Below are 20,673 nucleotides of genomic sequence, written 5' to 3' on the forward strand. Positions count from 1 at the left end.
TCATAAGAAGGAAAAGGTAATTTAACTAGATTAATGTTTATAAAGTTGTATGACATCCAACATAGTGTAAAAATTTTGTTTGAATGTTGTATTTTGATGTGACAGTCTTTTTTTAAAAATATGAATAATAAACCCTTAAAAATTATCTGCTGTTGAAGTTACATGTTGTCTTTACAGTGATTAGAAGGGAAAGTAGACAGGGGTAATATGGAGTTTTTAATTTGAATTATGCCTCAACTAAAAGATAGCTGATGTTTAGCTTGTGTTCTTTTACAATTACTACAATGTTAATATACATGTAACATTTGGCCATTTTTACAGTCCAGGTCAAACTTCTCTTCACAATCACTGTAACAGAGATGATTTCTATGTACAAAAAATGTAATACAATTGTAATTTATATGTAATATTGGACAGTGATTATGTTCTAGTTAGATTTAGATATGACTTTTAAAAGAGGGAAAGTGTGGGCTATTGCCATTCTTATCATATTTTGACTTTGCAAACTATGACATCATCTGATACCTTTGGGCCACTTGGAGATTCAGGGAATCTACATTTAACTCAGAAATCAATGCTTTAGCACTGACATGATTTAAAGCATACATTTTTTAAATTCCTCATTGATAAATTTAGAATTTTTAAGAAATAAGGTGTCAACTTCCTCATATTCATACATCCTTGGCATTCAAATTTTGTGGTTTGAGCATTCCTGATGAAGGTGCATCAAGAAAATGCGATCTAAAATTAACAACTGAAATCTTTAATAAAATTGCATTCAAGCATTTTGAGAGTTATTTATGAAATTGTCTGGATATTTTGGAATTAAAGATGGTGATCCCTAAATTTCTTTAAACATTGTTAAAGGATATTGTTGATTTTCTTTTTGGCTGTATATTGCAGGCAGAATGTCACACTTGAAAATACAAAATTTAAATCAAGAACTGCTAGTTAATGATGCAAGATCCTCCAGTTTTATGATTCTTAACAACATGATCACTGTCTTTATATTAGAAGAATTGTAGATAACTAAGAGCTTGATTGCTTTGATGATCCTAGATAAAATATTATAATCAGAGAAATTTAACAACTGTTACTAACAAGCCATATTCCAGGGGATGTTTTTGATAAATCACAATCTTAAGTATTTGTGGAATAAATTTCCTTTTTATTTTTACCTGTGTCGCAAAGGCAGGTTTAGTAACCACTCAACTCCTTCCGTCCATCCGTCCAAAAAATCTTTGGTAGAAAGTTTTCTTGGCTTTCTATCAAAGAAAATTTTGATATTTGGTCTGCACCTTGATAATGTTGAGTTGTAGCGAGTAAGCAATTTTTACATCCACCAACTTTCTGTTAGCCAATCATTTGAAATTTTTGCAATTGTGCAAGGAAAATGTTTGTCAAACTTTTCTTGGCTTCTATCAAGGGAAATGGTTTTATATTTGATTTGCAGCATCATAATGTTGAGTTGTAGCAAGTAAGCAATTTTTACATCAGCCGTGCATTCACTTTTTGTTGAAATTTTACAACACTCATTCTAGAAGGAAAATTTTCGTCAAACTTTTCTTGGCGGGTACTGAAGGGAATGATTATTGTCTCGCCTGCGATAAAAGTTGCAGAAACCGAGACATAGGGATTGCCTTTCTGGCAATGGCAATGGCGTCAACAATTGTTAAGGTTACTGCTTTAGTTGGTTTGATAGGTACTACTTGTGATAGATCATTGATATATAATATAAAGTTGCATTACTAACAGTTTATATCAGTTTGACCACTATTTCGAGGCCTTGTCCCCTAGGTCATGGTCCAGTGACTTTAAATTTATTAGCAATTTTCAATGTTAAGTTTTCTTCTTAAGTTAGATTGATAGGAACTACTTACAATAGAAAACTATATTTTCTATAAAGTTACATTACTGTCTGTACATCTCAGTTTGTTGACCATTTTCAGGCCCTGCCCACTAGATCATGGTCCAGTGACTTTGAATTAATAAGCAATGTCTCTGTCCATCAGACTGTCTTTTTCTGAATTTTATGCCAACCGGCGAGACATATCTCTGTATCAACAGTTTATATCTTTTTACTAAAAACATCGGCCACTTCAACCACTTCCTGTTAGCTGATATTTTGAAATTTTACAACAGTCATTGTACAAGGAAAATTTTTGTCACATTTCTTTTGGTCTTTAATGAAAGGGAATGATCACTTATGCTTCAGTGTGCAGGTCACCATACCAAGCAAAGAGGACCATTTTTTGCAAACACAATTGCCAAATTAAACAAGTAAAGCTAGTATCTGTTATATTCAAACATTTTTACAATTAATAAATTAAAAAAATATGATGGTTTCTTTCCATTTGATAAACAGAACAAATTCTGTAGATGAATCCTGAACTACTTGTAATTGATGATTAACTTTCTTGTTTATATTTTGTTTCTCAAAATCAAAAGTAGGGTGGTTGATTCTTGAGAAATATACAGTTTTAAGTCATTAAAATCACTTCAATTTTTAACAGTATTATTCCATAAATCATTCTTGAACGTTTGTAGTAAAATGGTAAGAAATTTCCTGGAATAAATGCTGTGAAATCATCAATGTTACTTTGTTGATGCTGTGAATGTAGTATGAATTCTACAGATTGACAAAATAAACCTTACTTTCAAGTCATCTGGAAATAACAGAAATTGTGAGAAAAATTTCCAGATCCTTGTCTTGATGACTTTCAACATAAATCAATCATGATCAGTAAAGCAGATAAGATATTTCAGCAGTTGCACTCATGTTTTCAGTTTTATGAGTTATATGTCAACTCTATTTTTTGGTGTAATGCTTGATTTTAATGTGTATGTCCATCTGGCAAGGCCAATCTGACTGCAACCTCAATTTTAATGGTTCACTTGTCAAAGTCAAGTTTTTTATGATTAGGTCAGTTTCTCAGAGACTGTAAGTCATAGGTCTCCTCTATTTGGTGCATGGAATTACTGTAAAGTGTAGATGGTGGTAGGGTTCCTCTTACTTTTAACTCATTTTCATTGTTCATTATAAACATAAGGAGATGTGGCATGGTATGATTGCCAATGAGACAACTATTCACCAACATTGGTCAATTATTAAGTTTTCTACATTTCTAAGTAAGTTGTTTGCATGATTGTAAGGTGAACATGTCAGTCTGACAGGGTTCCTTTGACCTTGACCTAATTTTCATGGTTTGGTATTAAACTTTTAAGGTTTTTTTATTGCATCAAATTTCCAGTAACCACAATTGGAAGGTCAACCTGATATATAGAACTATTTAAAGGCGGTTATATCAGTTGGACAGGGGTCATATGACCTTCGCCTTATTTTCTTGGACCTGTAGTAAGACATTGATTTCAAAGATATGATAAAATTCAGTCATAATCAGAAAAGCAGGCAAGACATTATAGCATGTGTACTCTTGCTTCCTCAATATATATTGATTTACTTCAGTTCATTAAATTACTTTATTATGGCCATAGTAGATTCATAACGCATGCAAATTATCTTATAAACTTGTAGATAAGAATATCTTTTCTATTTTTATTCAGACAAAAATTCATTAAATGCACAGTAGTTTACAAAACTGCACCAACCATAATGTTTAGTGTTTAATCGTATCCGCCCCAAAGGATGACTAGGGATATGGACATGACGATGTACTTCAGTCTGACATTTTAAGAACTCTAAATACAGTTTTTATGGGTTTTATGGCTATTTTCAAAAGACCTGTTTCAATCAAATTACAATTCTCTGTTGCCATTTAAGTTGGTATATTAGCCTGCAAAATAGATATTTAGCTTTGAGAATTGAAAGGTCATTAAATGTAAAACTATATAGCAATATTAGGGATCATGCTTGTTTGATATCATATATAAATTATTTTGAAGAGTGGTTTAATTCATGTTTTGGCATTTGTAATAATAATTTTAACTGAATTGTAACAAATCGTGGAACACGATCGGGCATTCAGATAATACATGTAATACACCCAAATACTTTTAACTTGTATTATTATTTTTATTATGCAAATTTATTTATGCAAAATTCATTCTCTAATATATTATGTTATTAAGAACTGCAGAATCAATGTAGAAACAAAATAAACATACAAAACTGAATGTCCTGTTGCTATGTGGTGTTGCAAAATGGAAGTCACAGTACACAGAGAACTCAAAGGCACATTTCATATATATATATATATATATAGGACACTGTTTACATAGTGTGGAGATACTTGTTAAAAATCTGTGAATGTTGAATTATTTAGCCCTTTTATTGCGAACCCAATGAAAGTTTTCCACAGTGCCATCTCCATCTTGACCAGGTATTTAAACTTTTGCAAGTTCACCTGTCCTATTGAATAAATACAATAGCTATTGTTCTCTGTGTAGTTTATTCTCTGGGACCTTTAAATTTCTTCTAAGAGAAATCTATCATTCATTGATTAAATTACCTGAGTAGAAAAATGATCTTATATATTGACAAAAATACTTTTTTTATACTCATTAATTGCGTGTGATGATGTATTTATTCAATATTAATAATATATTTTCATTCAGTTTAATATAAACATTGATTCAATCATAAAAAGTTGATTTCTAACAAAGGTTTTATCAATGTTCCTATTGAAATTTGATTTTTTTTTTGTTTAGTTATAGAATACATTTGAGAAGATCTTAATTTGAAACATCATAATTTTCAAGTTCTTATTCATGTCAAACAAATTTTTTTTTAAAAGGAACAATGTTGAAAGTTTTGTCAGAAATCAATTTTTTATGATTGAATCAATGTTTATATTAAACTGAATGAAAACATATTATTAATATTGAATAAATACATCATCACACGCAGTTAATGAGTATAAAAAAAGTATTTTTGTCAATATATAAGATCATTTTTTTACTCAGGTAATTTAATCAATGAATGATAAGATTTCTCTTAGAAGAAATTTAAAGGTCCCAGAGAATAAACTACACAGAGAACAATAGCTATTGTATTTATTCAATAGGACAGGTGAACTTACAAAAGTTTAAATACCTGGTCAAGATAGAGATGGCACTGTGGAAAACTTTCATTGGGTTCGCAATAATTGCACCTTACATTCCATTGTAGTTTTTTTGTGATATAAGAAAATACTTATAAAAATATACAGTGCTTGACATGTTTTACTATTACACTTTCTTGTTCACACCCAAACCTGATAGAGAATTATTCAGTAGCCAGGACTGTGGTACTGGCATGTAAATATGAATATTGTTTTGATTGAAATATACTGTTATAAAATTTTAGAATTCATTTTAAATTAAGGAATATATATCTTCCTTATGCAAAGGTCTGATTCCTTGTCTGGTTATGGCTATACTTAAAGTCCTTCTGGTTGATCATCGCTTCTACGTTTGTATTACATTTTGTATTTTTAAATATTTTGGCCTTGAGCATCACTGAAGAGACATTAATTGTCAAAATGCGCATCCCGTGCAGATAAATTGGTAATGTTTATACTTTTGTAAAATATTTCAAATGAGAGGATTTTTTTTTTAAAGAAAATACTTTTCATTTGAAAATTGGAGGACATTTTTTTTCCACACAATTAGGCATTTTTTTTTTTACCTTACAAGTTTTTTGCCAAAGTTTGGACTTTAAATCACAAAATTTGGTATTTTTTAATATTTTTTTGTTCTATATTTGGTATTTTTTTTTTCAAAAATGTTTTCTTTTTAACATAACTATTTTTTTTTTCATCAAAATATGTGGTAGTTAACAATTTTTTTGGAAAAATTTAAATAAATTTCGCATCAATTTAGGTTTTTTGGCATACAAGTTTTTGCCAAATTCTGGACTTTTTCTGCCAAAGGAAGAGGGGCAATAAGGCCCTTATTAGGCCCAAATATTACAGCAAATTTAAAAGTTATCATATATATATTCTTAAATTTTCCTAACTAGACTAAGGTACAAGGTATTCAGAAAATAAAAACAAATTTCACATTTAGCGAGTTACCATGGCAACAAACCATGACTAAATTTGGATATCTTGTAAAATTTCTTGATTTTCCTTGTTTTTCATCAAATTGTAAGTATATTTTAGATTGGCAAATTATGTGGGCACCAAAGAAACAACTTTATGTTTGGTGAGATTATGTCAATAGTTATGATAAAGCTTCTCTTAAATTATTTTGTTGTTTCTTGGCTGCGCACGATGTTTCCACGATGGAAATAACGATGGAAAACGACATAAATTCTGTATTTTTCATCGTTTTCATGAAAACGCTACATATGATGACGTTATTGTGACGCCATCAGATAAATAATATGTTTTTCATTTATATTTCTTGATTCTTTGCATTTCCAAACATTATGTGCCAATTTGAAATAGTTGTAAAACATTTTATATTCTTGGGCCAAAACCAGGCCTTAATGCCCCTTCTCCTTTATGTTTGTAAAAGATAAAAAAAAAATTCTACATAAAGCAATTAATCAAAATCTAACTTTAGCTACCTGTGTACTATGATGACACAATTCAGTGTTGATAAGCCTTGCACCTTTACTCAGTCAGTTTGGTCATGGAATAATAATGCTCTGGCCTATATTTTGACAAGATAAATGGCATGAAGCCAAATGAATAAACTCCTTTTGTATGAATGGGATAAACTGACCTTTCAATTCTCAAGACTACATATCTATATTGTAGGCTAATATACAAACTTAAAGGCCACATAGAATTGTAACTTGACTGGTACTGGTATTTTGAAAATAGCAATAATGAAATATTTGTCGAAGGATTTTCAAAAATTAGGGCCAATCAAATAGTTTTATGGAGTTTTGTTTCTTGGGAATCTAAATAAATTGGAAATTAGACATTGTAAGTGTTCTCACACCTATATTTCTCAATGAGTGTATGTCAAATGTGAAGATCAGCCATATGTCAGACAAGTTCAACAATAAGGGTTAATTAGGCCAATACACAACTCTTCCTAACCGTTTAGCCATGCATGAAAATCCTACCAAATGTGCAGGAGTGAAGGTATACACCTCATCTTAATTCAGGGGATTTCCTTCACTAAAGTGCTTGTCCTACTTACTAAGTATCGTTTTATTTAATAATACTGGACACTTATGACTATATATTATATACAAGCTATTTTTCAGTTGTAATGTTTTTCAGTTTTTTTTTTTTTTTTTTTTTTTTAACTATGTAGCATGAATTGAATATCTTTGATCTTAAAAATTATGTTTTATTTATATGTACATTTATGATATATGAATGAAGAATAAACATGTTTTTATTTTTATTAATCTAGAATCAATAACCCCTGTGAACAATGTGAGCCTGCTTATGGATTTAAAAACCAGCTGCCATTGAATGGAGATCCCAGCCTTTTTCAGGTGATCTAAAATATTATAATAGTCACTAAGTTTCAACTGTGATTTTGGATTTTATCCCCTTTCCTATCCGAAGAACAAATCATGCCTAAAATGTTCATGATATATATAGATTCTACCACTGCATCGAGTGTGATACGATATTTATCCACTCGAGACAGTTAAATTTTCAAATTTAAAACGCGAGGCTCACCGAGCGTTTTAAATATTTAAAATTTAACTGTCGAGAGTGGATAAATTTCCTATTACACTAGATTTGGTGGTGGAATCTGTTTCTCTAATGATTTTCAAACAATATGCAGGCAAACTTATTCTGTCTTTTCGAATGATCTGTAAAAAGATGTGTTCTTTCTATGTGACGTCATCAGGCATGGTCGCCTTTTTTCATGCCGTCACAATAGGAAATTCAGAGGAAAGCAAGTAAATTCGACGTCATAATCAGATTTTAACCAATGAAGAACGGAGATCAAATGAACCACACGTTGATTAAATTTTTTTTATACAATGGGTGCAGAAAGGGATAAATTGACGAAGAATTAGAGAAAGGATGTTATCATAATTAATAATTCAAACAGGGTATTTACAAGTTGCTTTCATCAGGATAATATGGAGTTTGATGATTTATAAAGTATCTTTGACTCAAATTTAAATGTTTTATATTATCTTTTCAAAAATATTGTATCGTCAAAAAAAAAAAAAATCTGCTTTAGGAAATTAGAACAGCGGTGGCCAAGTTGCCAATGCAAGTAAAATGTGTATAGTAATACCTTAATTATCAACAGTTATTGCCCAGCTGGTGAACAATATATTGCCAGTTGCTGCCTTTTGATCTGATTGCTGATGCCATTATTCATTGGACAGTGTAAAAATTTACAAATTTACAACAATTTGTCATTTGGCGGTTTTACAAATTTACAATTTGTCATTGGCGGTTTAAAATAGATTGAATAACAAGTAAATTAAATGGAACTTCTGTAATGTTTTCTCTGTGTTAGTATTTAATACTTCTTTCTTAGCTCTCTTTTATAAAGAATATGATTGAAATCAATAATTTTGTGCGTACAAACAGTTTCGAATCAGTTAACCAACAAACAAAAAGGTAAATATTCTGTCAAAGACTTTGTTTTATCATGTATAGCCATCTGTCAGCTATCTACTTGCCGTTTGCAGTTACTTTGAATTTATTAATATGTTAAATGAACTAAACTTTTTGATCACACTTTTCTCCAATATGAATGAACAGAATGGTCAATTGCTCAACAGTGATGAGTTGTAATGTTTGTGTGCTTTTCAGATCTGTCAGACAACTTCTTCCTGTTTTCCTATACTTTGAAATAAGAGTGTGGATATGCTAAGCACAACAACATATGCATTCTTATTGGTCCTGATTGTTTGTTGCATTGGAAAATTACAGACTTGTTCCATATGCCATATTCTTATTTTAAAGTGCTTGTGTTTCTTTGTTTTGCAGACAAAAGTACAAGAGGCTAAAGTGTCAGGAAATTTAGATGCACCAGAAGGTGGTTTGGATGCTGTGATGCAAGCTATTGCATGTGAGGTAAGTTTGAGGTTGTCTTAATTTTTGGAAATGAAGTATTTCTCCATAAATGAAAAAAGATGCATGTCTTTTTGACTTGAATATGATTTTCCTTAAAAAGTCAATGATGATGCAATTTTCTTGCAAATTGTTCTTTGGCTCTTACTGAGTGACAAAGGCACTTGGTGGAACAAGGTTTTATGACACACCAAACTTCCAACTTATACAAATCATTTTTGAATTTTTGAAATCTGGAGTAAGCGATCTCACTTGGACAGACTGTGTGTTACAAGACATCTTATCATGCCAAATGCATGTAGAGGAAACATTAGGAAGACAAGCATGTCATCATATTAAAGTTATTATGATTCTAATGTTAAGAATGTATTCATCTGATGTTTCAGTCTCGTTGAAATTTTTTTCGGGCATAATTTCCAAAACGTGTGATACAAGTGGAAAATATTAATGAATTTAAAAAATATTATAATCAAATTAAACTCTGTGAAAAATTGTGTACTTACAATAACTAGTTTTTGAGTAATGAAGTTTTCAAATTTTATAACCAATCCGGTCAGTGTCATCAGCCAAAATGTTGAGAAAATGGGACTACAAAAAATGATTTTACCAAAAATATGTACATCACATATCAATTTTGTCTTTTCAAAATTCTTTGATACATATTTTTCAAATCATTTATAACAAAGAAAAGTTGAAATGATATGCTTTTTGTTCTAAAAAAAAGAGAAAAATCCCAAATTTACAAAATTGACAGCATGGTCAATTCAATTTGACACGAAAAAGCAACAAAATTTTATAAAACTTTCTAATATTAACAGCAACCTATAGTTTTTTAAGTTAAATTTATTCAGATTGGTCCACTCCATCTTTAGTGAAAGAATGAAAAAAAGTTTAATTGTGAAACTGTGATTTATTTCATGATATTAGCCCAAAAATGGGTAAAAAGTGATGAAAATGGGAAAATCATTAAAAATTGGGTACTTTCAAATGGCCGAAACAAAAAAAAAGAAGTGCACCACCATATTTTTTTTTCTTCATCAATTACTTTCTTATAGTCATATAAACCAAAAAATCATGTTAATCAAAGTTTAATTCTAGAAATTTTTGGCTCCTCAGAAGTGTACATTTTTGTACATCCTTAAGGAAACTAATGAACCAATGCATGTATATATAATAAATTAAGTCATCTGTGCATGTGTTTTACATTTATTGCAAATCCATAACTTATAATCAACAAAAAGATATTTCATTTGGAATGTTGATAGAAAAAATTGGCTGTTTATTAACTTTCAGGTTTTAGTGTCAAAGTTAACCAATTGTGACCTTGATAACAATAAACACATATTCATGGAGCACTTGTATAATAAGTGAGATGAAGAGCATTTAGTTTTTATATGCCCGTTTACGGGACGTATTATGGTATACCGTTGTACGTCCGTCTGTCCGTTCGTCCGTCGTCAACATGTCGGATATTAACTCAAAAACGCTTTAACCAATTTGCATAAAACTTTGGTGAATTGTTTATATCTATTGACGTGAGCTCCCTTTCGTTTTTTATAAATTTTAGATTTTACGTTTCCGAGTTATGGGGTTTTATTCATTAAAAAAAGGGGGGTTTTCCAGTTTTCGGACAATAACTCAAGAATGCTTTCACCAACATGCAAGAAATTTTGGTTGATTGTTTATATCTATTGACATGAGCTCCCTTTGGATTTTTATAAATTTTAGATTTTACGTTTCCGAGTTATGGGGTTTTATTCATAAAAAAAAGGGGGATTTTCCAGTTTTCGGACAATAACTCAAAAATGCTTTCAGCAGTTCTCATGAAACTTTGATGAATTGTTGATATCTATTGATGTAAGCTCCCTTTGGAATTTTATAAATTTTAGATTTTACATTTCCGAATTATGGGGTTTATTCATTAAAAAAGGGGGGATTTTCCATTTTTCAGACAATAACTCAAAAATGCTTTCAGCAATTCGTATGAAACTTTGGTGAACTGTTTATATCTATTGATGTAAGCTCCCTTTAGAATTTTATAAATTTTATTTGTTTATAGTCTGACAACAGATTTACTAAGTATTGCGCAACAGCACAGTGTATTGCACAACAGCAAGTAATCTTTAATTGAATATAAATTCAATTCATATAACCAACTTCAAGTTCTTTGACTACATTTATTCAGAAACCTATGATACATGTATGTCAAATATTTAATTACAATCCAAATTCAGACCTGTATCAAGCTTGAATATTGTGTCCATTTTTGCCCCAACTGTTCAGGGTTAGACCTCTGCGGGGGTATCCAGCTGCGCTCAGCGAAGCAGTTTATTTTATATGCCCCCGCCTTAGTGGAGGGGGCATAAAGTTTTAACCTTGTCTGTCTGTACGTCCATCCATCCGTCCGTACGTCCCATAATTGGTTTCCGTTCTCTAACTTTAATTTGCCTCAACCAAATAATATGAAACTTATACACAATAATAATTACCACAAAACACAGATCAAGTTTGAATTTTGGTGGTGTCACTGTTATCGTTCTAGAGTTATGCCCCTTTACAAATGGAAAAATTGCAAAATTTTTCGTTTCCGTTCCCTCACTTTAGTTTGCCTTAACCAAATGTTATGATACTTATACACAATGCTTATTAATTTAAAACACAGACCAAGTTTGAAATTTGGTGGCGTCACTTTTACCGTTCTTGAGTTATGCCCCTTTACAAATGGAAATATTGCTGAATTTTTCGTTTCCGTTCTCCAACTTTAGTTTGCTTCAACCAAATGTTATGAAACCTATACACAATGCTTATTACCACAAAACACAGATCAAGTTTGAATTTTGGTGGAGTCACTTTTACTGTTCTAGAGTTACGTATACGCCCGTCTACAAATGGAAATTATGCTGAATTTTTCGTTTCTGTTCTCTAACTTTAGTTTGCCTCAACCAAATGTTATGAAACTTATGCACAATGCTAATTACCACAAAACACAGATCAAGTTCGAATTTCGGTGGCGTCACTTTCACTGTTCTAGAGTTATGCCCCTTTATAAATGGAAAAATTGCTAAATTTTTGGTTTCTGTTCTCTAACTTAAGTTTGCCTCAACTAAGTGTTATGAAACGTATACACAATGCTTATTACCACAAAACTCATATTAAGTATAAATTTGGGTTGTGTCACTTTTACAGATCTTGAGTTATGTCCCTTTATAACATTATATGCAAGCAGGGGCATCAGCTGTGTCCCATGGACACATTCCCCATTTATTTTTTTTAATTTTCCATGTGTTCCCACAATTTGTTAATTAAACTTTTTCATAACAGATGTTAAATGATGAGGTGTATTTAAATTTTTCTTTCATAATCGGTTAATACTATCTTCCTTTCACATTTGTTTACTTTTTCATTCATCACAGTTTTTTCCTTTGTGCAATTGCCAAATTTCGAACAAGGTGTCATGCTAAAGGTCAGTGTATACAGAAGCCCAAAAGGCCAGTGTGAATTTTCCCATCACTTGGCATCTGTCATCTGTCTTCTGTCATCGTTACAAAAATTTTCTTTACCATTTTTTACCTATAATCTTGAAAATTATAATAGATGGACAGAAACTTTTTTTGAAGCAAAAACAATCAGCAAGACAAGATCTACACTTAAGTTACCATGGCTGACATTGTCAGTCAACTTTTTATAGGAGTTATTGCCCTTAAATGAAGAATTTTACAAATTTTGTTCATTTATGCCTGTAATCTAGAAAACTATAATAGTTAGACAGAAACTTTAAAAAGGAAAAATGATCAGCAAGACAAGATCTACTAATAAGGCAGCATGGCTGACATCATCAGTCAACTCCTTTGAAGTTATTGGCCTTTTATGACAATTTTTACCTTTTTTTGCTTTTTTGCCAAATATCTTGAAAAATATAATAGATAGATAGAAACTTTAATAGCACAACTGATCAGCAATACAAGATCTACAAATAAATCGACTTGCCGAAATAGTCTGTTAACCCCTTACTGGAGTAATTGCCCTTAAATAACAATTTTTACCAATTTTTGGGGTAATTGCTTATTATTTTGTTATTAAGTTGTGTATTTCATATTTATGAAAGTCTCATTGTTGTGTAAGAAAGAAAGAGTAGCCAAGATATATTGACAAAGCATTTATTATGAATGTTTAAAATATGTATTTAGCTCAACAGTTCAGCCATGCAGTGTCTTTGATTATAAACATTGATTTGATAAATTTACTTGCAGAGTCAGATTGGATGGAGAAACCCATCCAGAAGAATGTTGCTATATTCAACAGATGCTGGTTTTCACTTTGCTGGTGATGGAAAGGTTATTTTATAAATGTAGTACTTAATTTTCTTTATTAGATTAAAATAAAATAAAAATGTTAAATTGAAAAAAATTGAGTTTTGATGGAAGCAAGGGAAAACCTTAATTTATTCAGCCTTTCATATTTTCTCAAAATGTAAGAAATGTTATTCCTTTGGACAATTGTAATGATCCTGTCATTGGATCCACACAATGAGTAGATAAAAAGACAACCTTTATCTGTAGTATCATTTCCATTAAATTTGATCTTGTTTATCTTACAGCTTGGTGGTATTATAAAGCCAAATGATGGACAGTGTCATCTTACTAATGATATATACACAGAGAGTTCAACTCAGGTAAGAGTTATAACTTAGGGGTAAAATGAATTTAAAAGGCCCAACTAAAATTAATTAGTAGATTTACATGCAGATTTTTGAAAAAAATGGGGCAGGTGGGAGGATTTTATTTTTTAGTCCCCTACTGACGAAGTCGAAGGAGACTTTAGGTTTGCACTCCGTCCGTCTGTCTGTCTGTCTGTCTGTCTGTCCATCCGTCAGTCAGGCAAATCAGTTTTCCACACTTTTTTTCTTTTTGTTTGTTTTGTGCAGAGTTATGGTCCTTGGACTTGGAAAATTAACTCAAATAATCAGTTTTCAACTCTTTTTTTCATCATGCTTGAAGATATTGATTTGATAATTGGTATATAGTTTTATCATGACAAGTTACAGATCAAGTTCGAATTTTGTTCCGGTCTGATGATTTTGTGCAGAGTTATGGTCCTTGGACAGAAAATTCACTCAAATAATCAATTTTCCTCACTTTTTTTCGTCATGCTTGAAGATATTGATTTGATGATTAATATTTAGTTTTATCCTGACAAGTTACAGATCAAGTTCGAATTTTGTTCCGGTCTGATAAACTTTTAACCGGTAGGGGACTATATATTGCCATGCAATACTCTCAGAATGCTTGTTAATTTTTATTTTTTCTCCTAAACCCTTTTGTGACGTGTTGTTCATATACAAGGGTAATGATAAGCTTATATCATGCATATATAAGGAATTCTTCATTATTTTCAAATTCTTAAATTAATATTTCTGATAAGCAACCACTGTTCTACATGTAATGGCTGCTTTAGAAACCTATTTTTAATAAATACCAAAAAATGTGGAGAAATGTTCTCTTTTAGGCTACCTACATCAAATTTATTTTTCTTTTAAGCTATGATTTGAAGTGCCCATAAAATGAAGCATATGCATTGGTATGCAACACAAATATGAGTACAGAGTGAAATAAAACTCAAACTGTGTTGATGCTTTGAAGATTCTTATGCAAGGTTCAGATATAATTACAATGTAAAACATAAACTGAACCAAAAAGAAGAAGTTGTTAAATGACTCTATTAAGGGGCTGAGGACAGAGGGTGTTTGCTGTTTGTCAACAAAAACGACAGCCTTGGGGTAAATTTAAGGGCTTGCTATAATACATTTTGTATGTTGGCCAACTCTTTGTACTCAATATACGGTCATAAATCGCACAAGTTCATGCTTGTGTCAATTACTTTATTCCAGTCATGTTTTTGTACCAATGTATTCCACGATTCTTGTGCTTTGGATATCATTCACAGTCCAAATTTCCTGACACAAGTCATTGTATAAATAAAAAAATCCACGGTTTTCTAATCACTGAAATTTGTGACATAGAGCGATTAGCGTTCTTGGACACCGCCTATTACTCGTAACCCGAATATTTCATGCCCTTCTATTAAGATATTATATTTTCTGGTTTGTGTGCCCGATTATTAGTCCTTCATTCCATCCATCTGTAAGTTCCTACCAAACAGGTTAAATCTTTAGATTATTCAACCCCCTTTTCCTAAAGTCATGGTCTATTGACTTTGAAAACTTTTGCATTGTTTACAAGTTAAAGTTTGTGATGACGTCAGTTTAAGATGAACCACTAGTTGTAAGTCAATGATATTTGGTATGCACTGGTATTAGCATTTACACTTCTCATTTTCATATGTCATGGAGATTATATGGCCCTGCCCACTGAGTCATGGTTTATTGACTTTAAAACTGTTTCATGGTTTAGATGTAAAAGTCTGTGTTAATGTCAGTTTAAAAGAAACCACTTATGATAAAATGGAATTTGATATGCAGTTGTATGAGCATTGGCATTTCTCATTTCCATGGAGAATATTTGGCCCTGAATCTTCAGTCATACTTAATTAAGCATTTACATAAGGTGCAGCTGTAATCTTGAAGAGTTAACATTTTTTTGGATAAAAATTATAAAGGGGGAATGACCAATGTCAGAAATTTTGTAAACTTTGCAAGGATTGAAAAGGAGAAGGTCCGTCCGGTAAGGGATAATTTTGGCCTAAAATTCAAAGTACATTTAATGAAAGATTTTTTACCTTTTTTAAACACTTGAGTGTCTACTTTAGTCGATTTAATTAGTTTATGTTGAAAATTTGAACTGATTTGGTCATTAAAGACACTCAAATTCAAGCTTTAATATGAAAAATCTATCAAATATGCCATTAAACGTCACTTTTCAGATGGTTTTTTGTCGAGCCTGCGACTTTTGTCGCAGAAAGCTCGACATAGGGATAGTGATCCGGCGGCGGCGGCGGCGTTAGCTAACTTCTTAAAAGCTTTATATTTTAGAAGGTGGAAGGTCTGGATGCTTCATACTTTGTATATGGATGCCTCATGTTACGAAGTTTCCGTCAGTCACATGTCCAATGTCCTTGACCTCATTTTCATGGTTCAGTGACTACTTGAAAAAAAAGTTAAGATTTTTTGTAATGTTAGATTCTCTCTTATTATAAGTAATAGGATAACTATATTTGGTATGTGCGTACCTTGCAAGGTCCTCATGCCCGTCAGACAGTTTTCACTTGACCTCGACCTCATTTCATGGATCAGTGAACAAGGTTAAGTTTTGGTGGTCAAGTCCATATCTCAGATACTATAAGCAATAGGTCTAGTATATTCGGTGTATGGAAGGACTGTAAGGTGTACATGTCCAACTGGCAGGTGTCATCCGACCTTGACCTCATTTTCATGGTTCAGTGGTTATAGTTAAGTTTTTGTGTTTTGGTCTGTTTTTCTTATAATGTATGTCATAGGTCTACTATATTTGGTGTATGGAATGATTGTAAGGTGTACATGTCTAGCGGGCAGGTGTCTTCTGACCTTGACCTCATTTTCATGGTTCAGTGGTCAAAGTTAAGTTTTTGAGTTTTGGTCTTTTTTTCTAGTACTATATGCAATAGTTCAACTATATTTGGTATGTGCGTACCTTGCAAGGTCCTCATGCCCGTCAGACAGTTTTCACTTGACCTCGACCTCATTTCATGGATCAGTGAACAAGGTTAAGTTTTGGTGGTCAAGTCCATATCTCAGATACTATAAGCAATAGGTCTAGTATATTCGGTGTATGGAAGGACTGTAAGGTGTACATGTCCAACTGGCAGGTGTCATCTGACCTTGACCTCATTTTCATGGTTCAGTGGTTATAGTTAAGTTTTTGTGTTTTGGTCTGTTTTTCTTAAACTATAAGCAATAGGTCAATTATATTTGTTGTATGGAAGAATTGGTAGCTGTACATGCCTGCCTAGCATGGTTCATCTGACCTTGACCTCATTTTCATGGTTCATTGGTCAATGTTTAGTTTACTTGGTTAAAGTTAAGTTTATGTGACAGTTGTAATAAAGCTTTATATTTAGGACTATCAACATAATATCAATGATTAGTAAAGAAGGCGAGACATTTCAGCGTGTGCACTCTTGTGTCTTAAATGGAAGTGGCCGCATTCGTGTTAAATCTCAACATTTATTTATGTTATGTAATATCATTAAATACAACATATATCTAAATATTAAGACTGAACACAAGTGCGGCCACTTGCATTTTAGACAAAAAACGTCTTGAATTAGCAAAAATGCAAAAGTTGTGAAGATTTCAGTATTTTTGCATGCAATAATGATGCTAGTACCTGATGCATGTCCATTATATTGCCCAAATTGCCAAAACCAACCATATTTATGTAACAAAAGTATTCTTCTTTCCAATAAATAGCTAAAGTTTATATTTTTAACAACTTTGTAAAAACGTTATATTTTGGGGCCAAAAAGGGGTCTTACCGGGCCGTTACATGATTACTGTTATTTTGAATTGATTTGAAAGTTAAGGTCTGTTTTGCAATCTGTCAAATTCACACTAGATTCACTGCATCATAGAAGTTATATGGACAGTTTCACTACATTTACTTAATTAAGTTTCTTGATGTTTTCTTTAAAAACATTCAAGAACAATTTATGATCTTAATGTCTTAAAACTGTAAATTTCTCAAGACTCAAGCACCCTACTTTCAATTTTGAGAAACAAAATAAAAACCAGAAGTTAATCATAAATTGCAAGTGAATCTGGATCAATCTACAGAGTTCATTCTGCATATGAAATGGCAGGAATTCATTATATTTTTTAATGTATTACCACTTAAAGGATGTTTGTGCTTTTTTACCTGAAACACGTTATAACATTTGCGCTCCAAGCTTTCATGGTTCAGCGACTGCTTGAAAAAAGAACATTTGGGCTTTAAACTTTGATACACCTGACCTAAATTGACCAAACATTTGTATTTTTATGCCCCCTCCGTAGCGGTCTGGGCATTAAGTTTTACCATTGTCTGTTTGTACATATGTTCGCAAGTCCCAAAATTGGTTTCCGTTCTCTAACTTGAGTTTGCCTCAACTAAATGTTATGAAACTTATACACAATGCTTATTACCACAAAACACAGATCAAGTTTGAATTTTGGTGGCGTCACTTTAACTGTTCTAGAGTTATGCCCCTTTATAAATGGAAAAAATTGCAAAATCTTTAGTTTCCGTTCTCTAACTTAAGTTTGTCTCAACCAAATGTTATGAAACTTATACACAATGCTTATTACCACAAAACACAGATCAAGTTTGAATTTTGGTGGCGTCACTTCAACTGTTCTAGAGTTATGCCCCTTTATAATGGAAAAATTGCAAAATTTTTATTTTCTTCTAAATATCCAGTAATTGTTATACGACCGTTAAAATTAAAAAAAATTTGGTCGTAAATTGGTATCACGTTGTCGTCGTCGTCATCAGCGTCTTCAGCGTCGTAAGAAGACAGATGGTTTCTTGATAATAAGTTTAGTATAATAAATAGAAATCAATAAAATTTTAACACAAGGTTTCAAACCACTAAAGGAAGGTTGGGATTGATTTTGGGGGTTATGGTCCCAACTGTTTAGGAATTAGGGACCAAAAAAGGTGCCTAAATAAGCATTTTTGTAGTTTCCAGACAATAACTTGTGTTAAATTGTATGAATCTCTCTGAAATTATACCACAAGTTTCCATACTACAAAGGGATGGTTAGGATTGACTTTGGGGGGTTATGGCTCAAACCATTTAGGAATTAGGGGCAAAAAAAGGGGAAAAACAAGGGTTTTTCTGGTTAAAGGACAATTGAGACAATTTAAAAGCAGTGTAAGGGAGGAAATCCAAATCAAAATCCAAATCAATTTAAATAACAATGTTTGATTACCTCCCTTACACTGCTTGTAAATTATGTATTAAGAAATGATGATTGTCTGAGATACTGACCATAACTTGAGGGAAGAATTATTTTTTGGAATAAGGGAAAGGGGGAGGTGAAAAAAATTGGAGGGGGACAATCTTTCTCATTTCAGATTTCAGAAATTAAAAGAAATTATTTTCAAATATTTTGGGGGGGGGGTTAATATTCAACAGCATAGTGTATTGCACAAACGCAAAAAAACAGGGTAAAGTTTGTTTTTTTTTGGGGGGGGGGGGGGGGGGGGGGGTCAATTCGCATCATAAAATTGAATATAAATTTAAATCATATAACCAATTTGAAGTTCTTTGACTACAGTTATTCTGTGTCAGAAACCTATTATGAGTCAAAAATTTAATTACAATCCAAATTCAGACCTGTATCAAGCATGAATATTGTGTCCATTTTGGCCCCAACTTTTCAGGGTTGGACATCTGCGGTCGTATACAGCTGCGCTCAGCAAAGCAATTTATTAAAATTGGAGTTATCTTCCTTTGTCCATGATTATAGTTGAATCAACTACAATCAATGCTTTATACAATGCAATGTTTAATTTTGACTTCCACTGATAAAACACAGATCAAGTTGAATTTGGGTAGTGTCACTTTAACCATTATTGAGTTATGCCCCTTTATAAATCGAAAGATTGCAAAATTTTTAGTTTCCATTCTGTAACTTAAGTTTGCCCCAACCAAACATTATGAAACCTATACACAATATTCATTACCACAAAACTAAGATCAAGTACAAATTTTTTGTTTCCCTTTTCTAACTTTAGTTTGCCTCAACCAAATGTTATGAAACTTATACACAATGCTTATTACTACATAATACAGATTAAGTACGAAATTTGGTGGCAACACTTTTACAATTCTTGAGTTATGTCCCTTTATAAACATAAAAATTGCTGAATTTTTCGTTTCTGTTCTCTTACTTTAGTTAGCCTCAACCAAATGTTATGAGACTTACACACAATGCTTATTACCACAAAACTCAGATCAAGTTCAAATTTGGGTAGCGTCACTTTTACCGTTCTTCAGTTATGTTCCTTTATAACTATATGATATGCAAGCGGGGGCATCATCTGTGTCCACATGTGGACACTATCCACATTTATTTTTATCTATGATAGTTTACCTATAATCGTAACTAAATTAACCAAAGTTATAGTAAGATGTTTACATATTCTTTGAAAGTTATCTTATGCAACAACAAAATTAAAAAAAAACCTTGAGGTAAACGTTAGAAAAAACGAAATTTCTATATATGTGTCCATTCTGTTGCATGGAATGATTGTAAGGAGTACATGTCTGTCTGACAGGTATCATCTGACTTTGATCTCATTTTGATGGTTCATTGGTCAATGTTAAGTTTTTTGTGTTTTGGTTGGTTTTTCAAATACTATAATTAGTTGTCAACTGTATTTGGTGCATGGAATGATTGTAAGGTATACATGTCTGTATGGCAGGTATGATCTGACCTTGACATCATTTTTGTCAAGCCTTCGACTTTTGTCGAAAATGCGAGACATAGCGATCCTACATTCCGTCGTTGTTGTCGTAGTCGGCGGCGTCCACAAATATTCACTCTGTGGTTAAAGTTTTTGAAATTTTATTAACTTTCTTAAACTATCCTGGATTTGTACCAAACTTAGACAGAAGCTTGTTTATGATCATAAGATAATATTTAAAAGTAAATTTTGTAAAACAAAAATTCCATTTTTTCCGTATTTTACTTATAAATGGACTTAGTTTTTCTGCCAGGAAACATTACATTCACTCTGTGGTT

General features: G+C 31.9%; 1 protein-coding gene across 2 annotated transcripts in view; it reads left to right on the forward strand.

Annotated features, from left to right (window-relative positions):
• Positions 1-20,673, forward strand: part of LOC127727918 (integrin beta-PS-like) — a 116,158-nt gene that overhangs the window by 53,094 nt on the left and 42,391 nt on the right. For both annotated transcript variants that reach the window (XM_052235068.1, XM_052235069.1), the window contains 4 exons: positions 7,315-7,399; positions 8,868-8,954; positions 13,202-13,285; positions 13,549-13,623. In XM_052235068.1, coding sequence (XP_052091028.1) covers positions 7,315-7,399; positions 8,868-8,954; positions 13,202-13,285; positions 13,549-13,623 — 331 coding nt within the window. The remainder of the gene's footprint in view (positions 1-7,314; positions 7,400-8,867; positions 8,955-13,201; positions 13,286-13,548; positions 13,624-20,673) is intronic.

Source organism: Mytilus californianus, unplaced genomic scaffold, assembly GCF_021869535.1.
Source record: "Mytilus californianus isolate M0D057914Y unplaced genomic scaffold, xbMytCali1.0.p SCAF_2, whole genome shotgun sequence".
Lineage (NCBI taxonomy): Eukaryota > Metazoa > Mollusca > Bivalvia > Mytilida > Mytilidae > Mytilus > Mytilus californianus.